Source organism: Lepus europaeus, chromosome 19, assembly GCF_033115175.1.
Source record: "Lepus europaeus isolate LE1 chromosome 19, mLepTim1.pri, whole genome shotgun sequence".
In the NCBI taxonomy this organism is placed as follows: Eukaryota; Metazoa; Chordata; class Mammalia; order Lagomorpha; family Leporidae; genus Lepus; species Lepus europaeus.
This window is the reverse complement of record NC_084845.1, coordinates 6,163,487-6,178,244: the sequence shown is the minus strand read 5'-3', so window position 1 is coordinate 6,178,244 and position 14,758 is coordinate 6,163,487. Positions and strand designations below refer to the sequence as shown.

At 61.4% G+C, this 14,758-nt stretch overlaps 1 protein-coding gene across 1 annotated transcript; it reads right to left on the bottom strand.

Moving 5' to 3' along the window:
* Nucleotides 1–7,255: 7,255 nt before the first annotated feature.
* IZUMO2 (IZUMO family member 2) lies at nt 7,256–14,426 on the bottom strand. The gene is made up of 7 exons (XM_062177913.1): nt 14,195–14,426; nt 13,564–13,638; nt 11,826–11,912; nt 11,600–11,620; nt 10,786–10,866; nt 8,299–8,425; nt 7,256–7,298 (listed from the first exon to the last, which is right to left on the bottom strand). The coding sequence occupies exons 1-7, from the start codon at nt 14,424–14,426 to the stop codon at nt 7,256–7,258; spliced, it is 666 nt and encodes a 221-aa protein (XP_062033897.1).
* Nucleotides 14,427–14,758: the final 332 nt, after the last annotated feature.

The following is a 14,758-nucleotide window of genomic DNA, read 5'->3' as shown; positions in this document are numbered from 1 at the left end:
GAGCTTTTTTAAAACAAGCAGCGAGTCGGCCTCCTCCACCTCATGCGCGGCCCGCGCTTCTCCAGGTCCTAACCCTTCCTGCTGCCCGGCCTCTCCCCACAGCGCTGTCCTGTCAGGGAGGCGCTGGGGAGCCCCGGGCAGTGGCTCCGAGGCTCTGCCGTCAGCCTAGCAGCCCCAGGTCCAGGGCACGCCCTTCTGCGCACACAGCTCGAGGGCCTGCGCTTGAAGCATCCGGTTAGGAAGGGCCCAGTGGCCGCACTGAGCACATGGCTGAGCGTTCGCGTTGTCACACGCACAACAGCCTCCGTGCGTGCTGGGCTCCGAGCCGGCCGCTGGCCAGGCCCTGAGCAGGGGACACCAATACGATGACCCCTGCCATTTCCCTGCGCTTGGGGAGTCGGAAATAACCGCAGGGGCCCATGGCCTCTGGCTTGGCCAGCCCCTCCCCAGGGCCTCAGCTCCGCGCGCTGCCTGCCTGCCTGGAGACAGGTTCCATTTTGCTGAAGCCACCACACACTGAGGTGTTTTTTTTTTTTTTTTTTTTTTTTTTAAAGATTTTATTTATTTGAGAGGTAGAGTTACAGACAGTGAGAGACACAGAGGTCTTCCTTCCACTGGCTCACTCCCCAGATGGCCACAATGGCCAGAGCTGTGCCGATCTGAGGCCAGGAGCCAGGAGCTTCTGGTCTGCCACGCAGGTGCAGGGCCCAAGGACCTGGGCCATCCTCCACTGCTTTCCCAGGCCACAGCAGAGAGCTGGATCGGAAGTGGAGCAGCTGGGGCCAGAACCGGCTCCCATATGGGATGCCGGCACCACAGGTGGAGGATTAACCCACTACGCCATGGCGCCGCCCCACACACTGAGTTTTAATATCTTCACATATTGGGTGCTGAACATACTTTTGGGGGTTGGCGTCGGGCCCACTGAGCCTTGCACCTGGAGTTCTGGTTTGGTTTGTGGTTGAAACTGGGAGCTTCCTGGCTGACGCAGGTGTGCACCACAGAGTGAGCATGTGTGTGTGTGCGTGCACACGTGTGTGTGTGTGCCAACGCGCCAGGGGTGGGGGTGCTGCCGCTCACAAGGCTGCAGCGTGTGGTTCTGGGAGACGGGCGTCTCGCGTGCCGAAGCTTATGTGTGTTCCGTGACACCAGGGACTCCAGTCCTACCCTGCAGGACTGGAACCCGGACACTCTGGTAGGGGCGCCACGGCCTGCCCCCTCTTTCACTTCATGTGCAGGAGGCCTGGCGGATACACTGTGACTGTACCCGGGACGGGGAAACGCTGTACACGCCTTCCGCGTACCAGGCCCCGCGCTCAGTATTCAGCCGTTTGGTCATAGAGTTCGGGTGTGGGGGTTCAGCCTCGTGAAGATGCCCATGCCCCACACCAGAGTGTCGGGTTCACGCCCTCCTGCAGCCCCTGACCCCAGCGTCCCGGGGCCGGGGCTCCGTGCTGCCCTCTGTTAACACCGGTGTGCCTCCCGCCCCCAGCTGGGATCCTAACTCCCTGTGTCAGATGAGAGAATCTCACACAGACCGAGCCGTTGCCCAGGGCCACACAGCAGGGAGAGAGGCCAGGCACGGGGACCGGCGAGGGCACAGAGGCCCCCAGGGCCGCGGGAGCAGAGGGTGTGGACCCCTGAGCCACAAGGCTACACCGGGTGGCTCTCCCAGTCACAGGAGGTCCTGGTAGCTCTCCACGTCACGTTGGGGTACAGCTTCCCTAAGGCCAGCCCCCCAGCCGGCCCTCCTCCAAGGTGAAGTCCAAGGCTGCATCCCTGCAAAGGGCTGGCTTGTGAGGTGGGGGGTGGGCGCGGGCTGGAGACGGCGCGAGGCTCCCGGGCTGGACCGTCCCTACTGCAGATGTCAGGTAACTAACTGGGCACACCTGCAAGACCAGACGGCCAGGAGGCCCTGGTCCGCGCGGCGCTGCTGCCCTCTGCCGGAGCGTCGCTGTAGTACACCACGTACTTCTCAATGGCGGTTCGCTGGCATTTTCCTAAAAATCGCCCCAATAAATATCCCAACGTGCAACACGCGAGAGGTGAACCTTGCCCGAGAGGAGGCGCCTTTGTGCAGCGCATAACCTGCACACCTGTATGCGACAGCCTCAAGAAGAAAGCCTGTAGACCGGCACCGTGGCTTAACAGGCCAATCCTCCGCCTTGCGGCGCTGGCACACAGGGTTCTAGTCCCGGTCGGGGCGCCGGATTCTATCCCGGTTGCCCCTCTTCCAGGCCAGCTCTCTGCTATGGCCCGGGAAGGCAGTGGAGGATGGCCCAAGTGCTTGGGCCCTGCACCCCATGGGAGACCAGGAGAAGCACCTGGCTCCTGGCTTCGGATCAGCGAGATGCGCCGGCCATAGCGGCCATTGGAGGGTGAACCAATGGCAAAAAGGAAGATGTTTCTCTCTGTCTCTCTCTCTCACTATCCACTCTGCCTGTCCAAAAAAAAAAAAAAAAAGAAGAAAAAAAGAAAAAGAAAAGAAAAAAGAAAGCCTGTCAAGCCATTAAGGTGCAAGAGGAATGGTTGGAAGCCCCACTCCACCCGAGACCCCATCCCTCACGCTTGGCCCCAAGGATGCGGCCCGAGGGGAAGCAGCACCACCTGCCGCCCCGCCACCTGGTTGCCAAAAGGCTGGATGACCGGCTGTGCTGGCTCCGAGCTCGGTCCAAGGAGCTGCGGGGGCCTGGAGCAGAGAAGGCGTCGGCTTGGGCTCAGGCCGACTCCTGGTGGCAGAGGGGACCCTAGTCTCCTTCGAGCCAAAGGCTCAGGTCAGGTGTGGCCCCCACCCCAAACCAGGAGCAACCACAGGTGCAGGCCGCAAGGCTCCGCTCCCCACAAGCACCCGGGAGCCACGGGGGACAGCAACTATGGTTACCCCCAGACAGGGAATCAGGGCACTGCAGGTCAAGGCCCTGGCTCAAGGTCATGGAGATGAATGGCAGAGCAGGACTCGAACCCAGAAGTCTGGCCGAAGAGCCACCCCCTCCTCTTCCTTACATATATTATTGTGGTAAAATATGCATTAAAACAAAATCTACCATCTTTAAAAAATGATCTATTCATGAAAGACCGCACTCCCATCCGCTGGTTCCCTCTCCAAGTGCCTACAGTGGCCGGGGCTGGGAGTTCCAGGTACAGCTGGGACGCCCTCCGGGTCCTGGGTGCTGCCTCCCAGGGTCTGCAGGAGAGGGAAGCCGGGCCCAGGAGCCAGGGCCAGGTCGTCCGACGTGGGGCGCAGGCATCGTAACCGCTGGGCTGAGCACCTGCCCCAGCTTAGCATCCTGACCACTTAAGGTGCAGAATTTGGGAGCGATTGGTACGTCCACGAGGCTGTGTGGCCAGCTATGTAGCTCCAGGACATTCCATCCCCTGAAGGAAATGCAAGGCCCATTAAGCAGTCCCCCCCCCCCCCACACACACACACACACACGCCAACGTCTCCATCTCCACCTCCTGCCAGCCCTGGCGCCGTCTCTGAATTTGCCGATTCTGGGTATTTCCTGTACATATGGAATCCTGTCAGGCCTCTCCCGAGCCCACGCCTGATGCAGCCATGTCAGGGCCTCGTTCCTGTCCACGGCGCGGCGACCACCTTTCTCAGAGGCCCTTCTATCTCCCTCAAAGGCCCCAGGTGGAGTTTGGAGGGAGACCCCAGTTACTGAAATAAATAAGAATCCTTGTCACAGGGGGCGCTGTTGAGCCGGCGTGGCTACCCCCATTCGGTCACCAGATGGGCTCAGGTTTTCCGGATGAGAGCGAGGCTCGGCTACACCCTCTAGGGCTCCCTGCCTCTGTGGGGGCGGGGGGCAGGCCTGGACAGAGACCAGGGGGCCGCAGAAGCCACCCCTGGAAACTGAATTTCACCCTCTATGGGAAAGGTACTTTGCAGGGCTGGCGCTGTGGCATGGTGGGTAAAGCCGCTGGCCTGCAGTGCCGCATGTGGACGCCGGTTTGAGTCCCGGCTGCTCCACTTCCAACCCACCGCCCCCTGCTACCCGCGTGGGAAAACAGTGGAGGATGGCCCAAGTGTGTGGTCCGCTGCACCCATGTGGGAGACCCAGAAAAAGCTCCAGGCTCCTGGCTTCCGCCTGACCCAGCCCTGGTCGCCCCAGCCATTTGAGAGTGAACCAGCTGGTGGACGATTCTCTCTCCTCTCTCTGCAACTCTTTTAAATAAATAAATCTTTTTAAAAATATTAAAACCAAATAATCTCCTTAAAAAAAAGAATCACGGCGCGTGTGTTTAGCCTGGTGGTCGAGGTGCCAGGGGTGCCTGGGTTTGATGCCTGCTTGTGACTCCTGGCTCCAGCATTCCTGCTAACGCAGACCCTGTGGTTTCCTTTCTTTTTTTTTTAAAGATGTATTTATTTATTTGAAAGTCAGAGTTACACAGAGAGAGGAGAGGCAGAGAGAGAGAGAGAGGTCTTCCATCCGCTGGTTCACTCCCCTGATGGCCGCAACGGCCGGAGCTGTGCCAATCCGAAGCCAGGAGCCAGGAGCTTCTTCCAGGTCTCCCACTCGGGTGCAGGGGCCCAGGGACTTGGGCCATCCTCCACTGCTTTCCCAGGCCATAGCAGAGAGCTGGATCGGAAGAGGAGCAGCCAGGACTAGAACCGGCGCCCCTATGGGATGCCGGCACTTCAGGCCAGGGCATTAACCCACTGCGCCACAGCGCCGGCCCCGACCCTGTGACTTCTGACACCTGGAAGACTTGAGTTTCCCACTCCCAGCTCTGGCCTCCTCCAGATATTGGTGGCATTTTGGGCATGTACTGTGGATGGGAGTGCTGTCTGTATCACAAATTAATGTGCATATATCAATATATTAATATTAATATAACAATTCATATTATTATTAATATATATATAAACAAACAGTAGCCGGGAGGAATCTAATAACTTAAGAAATGGTTGCTGGGCTCTGAGCACTTTTCTTGCCTGATCCTCATTTCTGTCATCCCCGGCGGCTCTCTTGCACCCTCTGCACCTGCGTTTCTCCGTAGGGTGTTAATCCCTCCCTGGGGTCACCGTCTGACAGGACCGGACAGCTGGCTGGTTAATAATAGAGCCCTGTTTTGTCCCCGGTGGGAGTGGCAGGGTTGGGTCCCGGCTGGAACAGCCTGGGGTTCTATGCCATGACAGCCGCCCCAGAGAGGGAAAGCGCTTCATCCAACGCTCACACAGAGAAATCACACGGAGATGGGGCTGAAGCAGAAGTACATAAACAGCCTGTGAGTTCTCCATCAGGGAAGCGCCCGGCGCCCGGGAGACAGCATCCGGGCCGTGGGATGAGGGCGAGAATCACGCAGCAACGTGCGGAGACGCTGGCAAGAGAACCTTCACGGACAAAATCGCCAGGGGACGCATCCGTTGTGTGCACAGGGAGGCAAACCAGGGAGGCAAACCATATGTGTGCGGGAGCTGAAGCCAGGAGCACAAACCAGAATGAAACAACTGTTACAATAAGCACAAGCCCCCAGTGAAACGACTGTTACCATTCTCCCAAGCCCCCTTGCACCATCTGAGCGGCACAGCCCCCTACTGAGCAGGCGCCGCCCTCTCCACTGGACAGCTGCGATTCTATCACGTCACCACTCAAGGTCGCAGGTGGGATCTGAACCCAGCCCCAGCCCACAGGGACAGCCACTACCCTCCCCCGCCATCAAGCCCCCGCCCCGGTCTCTCTCCCCTGTGCCCTGAGGTCCAGAGTGCTCCAACAGAAGCTGCTGAGCTTGGCTGGGGCTCTGGACATCACCGTGGCACGGGGACAGCCATATATGGTGAGTGACAGGTACACCTTTATTACTGCCGGCCGACCTCCGGGGGCCGGGGGTGTTTGTTACTGCAGCGGAACCAAGCTGTCGAGGGACACAGCCACGTCCCTGGGGCCTGAGGAGGCGCAGGCTGATGGCGACCGGTTCAAGCCAGCTCTCCTGGACCCTGTAGCAAGGGCAGTGTGGCACAGTGGTCAGCTGCGCTTACGGCGTGACCGAGGGGAAGTCAGTAATCTCTGCGCCTCGCTTTCCTCGTTGTACGTGGGGAGATAATAAACCCCTCCTTATCCGGTCATGAGAGTCGAAGAACTTTTTTTTTTTTTTTTTTGACAGGCAGTTAGACAGTGAGAGAGAGAGAGACAGAGAGAAAGGTCTTCCTTTGCCGTTGGTTCACCCTCCAATGGCCGCTGCGGCCGACGCTTCGCCGATCCAAAGCCAGGAATCAGGTGCTTCTCCTGGTCTCCCATGTGGGTGCAGGGCCCAAGCACTTGGGCCATCCTCCACTGCCTTCCCGGGCCACAGCAGAGAGCTGGCCTGGAAGAGGGGCAACCGGGATAGAATCCGGAGCCCCGACAGGGACTAGAACCCGGTGTGCCCGTGCCGCAAGGTGGAGGATTAGCCAAGTGAGCCACGGTGCCGGCCAAAAAATATTTTTTTGAATATTTATTTGAAAGGCAGAGTTACAGAGACGCAGAAGCAGAGGCGGAGAGAACCGTCTGCTGGCTCACTCCCCAAACAGCCGCCATGACCCGGGCTGGGTCAGGCCCAAGCCAGGAGCCAGGAGCTTCTTCGTGAGGCCGCCACAAAGCGCACCAGACACCAGAGTAAGGGAAAAGGCTTATTGACAGGGGAGATCCGACCGGCCAGAGGGAAGGGGCAAGGAAGAAGGGGGGAGGGGAGAGAGAGAGAGGGCGAAGGAGACCTGGAGAGAGGGCACCTGTTGGGGAAGCAGGTCCTGTTATACCTTGGGAGGGCAGGGAAGTAGGGGCAGCGAATCCCATTAGGGTGGGGGTGGAGCTGACCCCCGTGGTCACCTGGCCTCCAGCAATGGGGGGGGGGGGCAGAGCCTAGGCTGGTGTCTGGAACGTAAATCACGAAACATTCAAGAGCGCGCCATTTTATTAGCATTCTTCCCGGTCCCCAACACGGATGCAGGAGCCCAAGGACCTGGGCCGTCCTCCACTGCTTTCCCAGGCCACAGCAGGGAGCTGGATCAGAAGAGGAGCAGCCGGGACTCGAACCAGCGCCCACATGGGATGCCGGCACTCCAGGCCAGGGCGTTAACCCGCTGCACCACAGCCCGGCCCCAGCTAGTCTTCCTTGATACCCCCGCTATTTCTTCCACACACAGGCCGAGCTGTGCGCCGAGCTGACAAGCGGAAGTTGGCACAAAGTGTCCGTAGAGAACCGACAGACACGCGGAGAGTTTGTCACGGTTGTATTAGATCTCCTCGCCCTGTCCGCGCCTGCGCCCGCCCTACCGCAGCAGAAGCCTCCGGTTTTGCCTGTAGGTGCAGGCCCTGGAGAGAGAAAAGCCCCGGGGGTTAGAGCTGAACGCCCGCCGATCCCGCCCCCAACCCCGGACCGCTGCCCTGAGTGGCTCCATCAGGGGTCTCTGCGCAGATTGCCAGGGCTCTCGGCCAATCGGTGTTGGACCATGAGGCGTGGGGACAGAGGCAGGGACTGGGAGAAAGGGGTGAGGAGGGAGGGGGAGCGAGCGAGCACCCCACAGTGAACGAGAGGCAGAAGCAGGGTTTGTGGGTCACACTGTGTACCCCTCCACTCCTGCGAGCAGGTGTCTCGGGCAAGGCCTGGCTCCCCACACCTGCGAATGTGCCCTTGCTCGGACGGGGGTCCTTCATGAAGGCGAGATGAGACCCTCCCCTGTCTGGCCCGTGGAGGGGAAGCCATGTGGGGCGGAGGCCTGGGCGTGGGAGGGGCTCAGCACAGCCACCTGCGGCCTCGCCGGCGTTTTAGACAGCACCCCCAGACCTCGGCCAGCTGGCGGGTGGTCATTTGTCTCAGCAGCCCTGGGGGACAGACAGGGGCAGACGTGGGTGCTGGCCGGGCCAAGCAGGCCCAGTCTCCCACTGCAGGAGGCACAGACACGGAGGCCGAGGGGAGAGGGGCTGAGGGTGGGAAGCGCAGGCGGAGTGCGCCCGCAGCCCGCGGGGACACTTCCAGCCTCACTTCTTTGACAGCCGGAAGAAAACAGACAAGACCATGGCTGTCCACCCATGCAGCTGCCTTGGGTGCTATTTGTTTTTATGTCAACGCACTCACAAAATTCACTATGTCAGCGGAGGGAGGGGCTGTCAAGGACAACAGTACAGAGGCAGGCTGCCATTGGGGGTCTGCAGGTGGGGGGTGGGGATGGAGACAGAGCTGTGCGGAGACGCAGGGTTAGGGGAGAGGGGAGGGCGAGAGACAGGGGCTGATGGGGGTTTCCCAAAGCACACGGGGCCGCCCAGGAGGGTGTGGTTTGGGGGGAGGCTCCTGGGGGCTTGCGGGCTGACTCACGAGATCAGGATGACCAGGAAGATGAACACGGCCGTCGACACGGACACGACGGCGCCCAGCAGGGCCTGGTTCCGCGGGTATCCGCTGTCGGCCTGGTACTGCAGGGCCATGCGCGGCTGCCCGTCCACTGGCGTGAGCGGGAGACAGCCCTGAGCCCCAGGCCTCTCTGCCCCGCCCCGACTCCTGGGCGGCTGGGCTCCTCTTCCTTCTCCCCACGGGGTCTCGGCCCCCTCCCAGGGTCCGGCCCTGCTGTGGGCTCTCGGGATACAGCCGGGAACCCCACGGACAAACTCTACACGGCAAGTCCCGGGGTCAGCCAACAGCCGGCGCCAGATGCATCCCATTGGACGGACGGGCATGGGGAACACTGGGAATTTGGCTGGAAAGCAAGAGGTGACGACACCATGCATGTGAGCAGGGGGGACAGCGGCGGCCATGTCTGTGCCAGATCAGTGTGGGCCGCCGAGCCCACAGGGGGCCTGGCGCCTCGCACCTCGAATCTTCCACGTGGCCCCGGGCCCTAGCTCCTGCACCGGTCAGCGCCGCCTCCTAGCTCGGCCTTCAAGGCCTCCAGGAGCCACCCCGCCTGCATGGCGGCCACGGAGCTGCAGTTCCTCACATGGCCTCCAGGGGGCACTGCAGACGCCGCACTCACTCGGGGTCTCTCTGATCAGGGGCCTCCCGGGACTGCATGGTTCCCGCCTCGGGGTAGATGCGCAGGTCCTCACCACCGTCCACCAGGCCCCGGACGGTCACCCATGTCCCTGTTCTGGCTGCTCTGGCCACAGGGGCCCCCTCCTCCTCGCTGCTCCGCCACGGTGGACCTTTGTACATGCCGTTCCCATCACTTCCCCAATGCCTTCCGGGGCCACCGATTCAGAGCGTCCCCTGGCTCCCTGAAACCAGCGGACGCCTCCTACCAATTGGTTCTGTTTGGGTTTTGGAACGCGGTTGTTCTGAGCCAGGGACAGCTTTGCTCCCTGTCGCCCAAGGGGACACTTGGAAATGACGGGAAAAAAAATTTTTTTTTGACAGGCAGAGTTAGTGAGAGAGAAACAGAGAGAAAGGTCTTCCTTCCATTGGTTCACCCCCAAAATGGCCGGTATGGCTGGCGCACCGCGCCGATCCGAAGCCAGGAGCCAGGTGCTTCTCCTGCACAGATCCGAAGCCAGGAGCCAGGTGCTTCTCCTGGTCTCCCATAGGGTGCAGGGCCCAAGCACTTGGGCCATCCTCCACTGCACTCCCGGGCCACAGCAGAGAGCTGGCCTGGAAGAGGGGCATCCGGGACAGAACTGGCGCCCGGACCGGGACTAGAACCCGGGGTGCTGGCACCGCAGACGGAGGATTAACCTATTGAGCTGCGGTGCCGGCCGGGAAATGTTTTCTGGTCACAATTCCGGGGGCAGGGTGGGGGTGGCCACTGGACTCTGGTGGGTTGGGGGCCAGGCCTGCCCTCCCAACGAAGACACCGGCCCCCACAGCCCACGGGCTGAGGCTGAGGAGCCCCAGTCTAGCCCCTCACCCCCTTCCCGGGTGGGCTCCCCGAGGACCCCGTTCAGGCAACTACATGGTGCTCCCACATTGCCTGTCCTCCAGTGGGGGCTGAGAGACAGACCGAGGGTGGGGCAGCTCCCAGGACACACCCATCCCTTTCAAGTAGCTGGTGGAGGAAGAGAAGGGATGGGAGCCGGCCCCAGACAGAGAGAAGCAAGGGAAACCTAGCCACGGCCGTAAGAAGTCCTTTTTTTTTGGATCTTGGTTGGAACAAACCAGCTGCGAAAAATGCTCTGGGGACAATGTGGGAACCTCTAGAGGAATTTGGAATTATCTGCTATTAAGGACTCATTGTTGGGTTCTTTGGGGGCGGGACTGGCACCGTGGTTATGTCGGGAATCGGCCTGATTTCCCGAGGCACACGCTGGGGTATGGGTGACAGCTCGTGGTTCTGTGATTTCTGTGAAAATGCTATGGCAAAGCGTAAGAGAAGTGGAACTCAATAGGAGGCTCTAGAGCGTGTGACCAGGGAGGGCGCTCGGAGCAGGGGTCCTTGGGACCCCAGTGAAGCGGGGGAGTGAGGGGAACAGTGTGGCAGAGAGACGGAACAGCACACGCAAGGGTGCAGCACGTCCCGTCCACCTTGACGTCTGTCTTGGACCTGTTGTACTGTGTGTCTGCTCCGAGCATACGTGCTTCATTCAAACATCGGACGAATCAGCCAGCGAGCGACTGAGTCAGCACCCCCCCCCCCCCGGCTCTGACCACGACTCAGCACACGCGTCTCCCCCACCCAGGGACACTGCAGAATTCCAGAGGCGTCTTCCCAGGTCACAGGGAGGGAGCGATGACTCCAGAGCGTGGGTGTAACTCCCGGGCCGCCCGGCGAGCGGATGTGAGGCAGAGACTCCGAGGCCACGCACGGGGAGCCGCGGGCCCACATCCGCAGGGCCGGGCTGTTTTGTGCCGTGTCTTTCCCCGCCCCGGGCTTACCGAAGCAGTACTTTTTCTTGATGCATGTGGAGCTCCTTTTCTGGCAGTGCCAACAGTCCACGACCTCCTCTTTTAGCAAGCCTAGCCCAGGGGAAGGGGGACGTTAACACGCGGGCAGGCACTAGAGGACTGGCCAAGGGCGGGAAGGGAGCTGGGCGGGTAAGAGATGGGGTCCCGTGGCTCACCTGACCTGGGCGGCAAGTTGAACCAAGTGCACCAACAACCCACATGAAATAGCTTTTCATATAATTATTGAAAGGCAGTCCAGGGGCCCTGTTGACCCGACATTCTGCTTGTGCACATTCGCGTAAACATCGGTTAATTCTGAGTCTCCACTTGTCCGGTTTGGCAGCTCCCCAAGGCAGAGCTGGTCACTGCCTGCTTACACGGGACTACATTTCCCACAATCCCTTGTGACAGGCTGCAACCATGTGACCTACCCCTAGCCAATGGAGAGTGAGGAAAGTGATCCGCATCACTTCCTGGCCTGGCCGGTGTCATTCCTAATCCCCTTTGCAAGTTTAGGAGCTGTGACTTAGGGGCAGCCTGGGTCCCTGAGCCACTGCGCAGAAGAGCTGCTAAATTCTCGATGAAATTTGGGTGACGCCACAGGAAGTGGGAGTTTGTTAATACAACGTGGCCCGATATAGGCCAGCTCGGAGCCTGAAACAGTGGTGTGCGGGTCGCAGTCATTTTAAGTTGATCTCCAGCTCTGGGGTGGGAGGGCCGCCAACCAGGGTGGGTGTGTTGGAAGCAGGGCTCGCTTTGGAGGGGGTAGAGAAAGGTAGGGTTAGACAATAAGTTCAGGACTCACGGCACATTTTGTGGTCACAGGCTGCAAGAGAGAAGCGCTGAGTGAGCGAGGTTGGGACAGCGACTTGAGAATGTCGTCGGGGAGGGACCGGGAGAGGGGCGGGGGGGGTGAATCTGGGAAGGGAGGGAGAAGAATATTGGGGTGCGTGGAAGGCGGAGTCTCAGGGGAACAGGAGGAGGGAGCACGGGGGGCCCGCAGGGAGGAGGGGACCGGGGCCGCGCTGCACCTTTTAGTTCATACGACCGCAAAGCTTTCTTGAGCTCCCGGATCACGTTCTCCCTGAGGGTCACCAGCTCTTCCAGAAGCGGCCCATCTGGGGAGAGAAAGACCCCTGTGGGGGGCGGGCACGCGGCAAGCCCAGCCCCATCTACATCTCCCAAGGGAAGCTCCTCTCCACATACCAGGGCGTGCTGGGCTGCCCCGGACAAACACAGGCTGAACGGCCCTCCCCTGCAGATCTGCAACCCAATGCGAGCTTTGCACATCGAGTCGGGGCTCAGGGAGGTTCATCCGGCCTTGGGGTTTTAGATCCAACAAGTCCAATGCCTGAAAGACCCTGGAACCTGGCGCCCTGCTGGCCCCTGAGGGCCCTGAGCTTGGGAGGCCCGGCAAGGACCACCTGCTCTGCCATGGGGCCGGGCTAGGCCCGCCCACCTTGGCCATCTAAACCGCCGCTGGCCCAGTTTCCTCATCTACAAGTGGACTCATTAGCGTCTACGTCCCCCTCCTCTCCTGTCTGTGCTCACTCCTTTGGGCTTTCCCATCAGCCCCACAGCCCTGCCTCTTCCCTGGCCTGGCACCGTCCACGGGCAGCCAGGAGGCAGCCACCCACGGCTGTGGGGCGCTGGAGACGGGCTGGAGGTGCCAGATGAGCTCCGCCGTGCGTCTGGTGCAGAGGTCAGGTCGTCGCGTGGGTCTCCTTTGTCGGAGGAGCTGGGGTGGAGTCCCCGGCTCCGCCGTTCCTGCAGCTTCCTGCCAGCGCACAGCCTGGGAGGCAGCGGGGCGGCTCCAGTGCCTGTGTGCCTGCCATCCACGTGCCTGGTCCCGCTATGGGCTCTGCCCTGGGTGCATTCTTGTCTGAGGATTTCATCTGTAGCCTTCCGCTCTAAACATAACCACGGCTCTCTGTTCTATAAGTCACTGGACCTGCAGGTGGTCTTGGAAACCCCCAAGTGCGCACACAAACACACACACACCCAGACACACACACGCATCTTACTGATTTATCTCGGTTCTGGTCTTGGCTCTCCCTCTAGCATCTAAGAGCCTCAAAAGCGACCAGCATTCCCCAGTACTACGTGTTTGCGCAATGTCTGATTGCACGCATCTTAAAGTGCCACGGCAGCCAAAAGTCTATAGGCATCGAGTGCGGGTGTTTTTTTAAAAATATTTAATTATTTATTTGAAAGGCAGAATTACAGAGAAGGGGGGGTCTTCCATCCACTGGTTCACTCCTAACATGGCTGCAACGGCCAGCACTGCACCAGGCTGAAGCCGGGAGCCCAGAGCTTCATCCAGGTCTCCCATATGGGTGGTGGGGACATGAGGACTTGGGCCATCTCCCGCTGCTGCCCAGGCGCATTGGCAGGGAGCTGGATCGGAAGTGGAGCAGCCGGGACTTGAACCGGCGCCCCTGTGGGATGTCAGTGTTGCAGGCGGCGGCTCAGCCCACCATGCCACAGCGCCGGTCCCCAAGGGCTGGCTGTAACAGAGCCATCCGTGCCCACACACGGGCACAGCTGGGGGCCGCTGCAGGTCTGCTTCCAGGTGGCCGTGCGTGGCCATTGGCACAAGGCAAGCCATGTGGCCATCACCATTACACGACACTGTCACAGATATAATGAAGGCTCCGTGAACCACACCGGGCCACACGCCCGGCCCAGGCCACGCCCGCGGCCGCCTGGGTTTATCCCACGGGGTCAGTCGAGACGCAGGTGCAGGGGGAGGAGGGGCCGCGCTCCTACCTTGCAGGGGAGTCACCATCAAGTGCTGCGTTTGGTTCTTGAGGAAGCCGGCCACGTGGTCCAGCTGTTCGATCCCTGCGGGCGACAGGGGACGCGGCTGCAGAGCGCCCGCCCTCCCACGGGGCGTGGTTTCCGTGGGCCCCATCTCCACTGGGGGAGGTCTCGTGGGGTCCCGCCTCCGCTGGGGCGTGGTTTTGGCGAACCCTCCCTTCATATCCGGAGCGTGATCTCTGGGGCGTGGTCTCCCTGGGGCCCCACCTTTGCTGGGGCGTGGTTTCGGTGCCCCTTCATTCATGCTGAGGGTAGGGTCTCTATGGGGGCGTGGTCTTTGTGGGGGCCCGCCTCTGCTGGGGCGTGGTTTTAGTGCCCCTCCATTCATGCTGTGGGCGCATTCTCTATGGGGCGTGGTCTCTGTGGAGCCCCACCTCCGCTGGGCGTGGTCTCCGTGGGGGCCCGCCTCCGCCGGGGCGTGGTTTTAGTGCCCCTCCATTCATGCTGTGGGCGCATTCTCTATGGGGGCGTGGTCCTCCAGGCCCGCCTCCGCCAGGGCGTGGTTTCAGAGACCCCGCCCTTCGCACGGGGCGTGGTCTCCACGGGGCGTGGTCCCCGAGTCCCCGCCCCCAGCACGCACCCACTTTCCCGACGAAGGCGTTCAGCGCGTAGTCCCGGAAGAAGGAGCCCTCCATGCCCAGCAGCAGGGCCTGGGCGCGGGCCTGCAGCCGCTCGAGGTGGAAGCGCCGGGGGATGAGGGCGCCGCGCAGCTGACTCAGGGCGTCCAGCACCGAGAGGTCGCACTGCAGGCAGCCCCAGCCGCCAGGGCCGCTCAGCCCCGAGAGCAGCAGAAGGGCCAAGGCCAGAGCCATGGCGGGCCGTGTGACGTCACAGAGAGCCAGGCCGGCCACGCCCTGGAGGGCGGGGCCTCGAGGCCCAGGGAGCGTGGGCACCTGCTGGGTGCCAGCCGGGGCCGGGGAGCTAGGGGAACGCGCGCGTCCACTGAGCGCAGACTTGGAGCACCCGGCGCCACGGGCTGCTCCAGGCCCCCAGAGCTGGAACTCGGGCCCCTGCGCTCACTCACTCCGTGGGCGCCTACTGTATGCTAAGCCCTGCTCTGGGCACCTGCCCACGTGGGCTCCGCAGAGCCAGCAGCAGAGAATGAGGGCCCTGTCTGAGGACCCTGAAGTCGGAACTGCGTGTG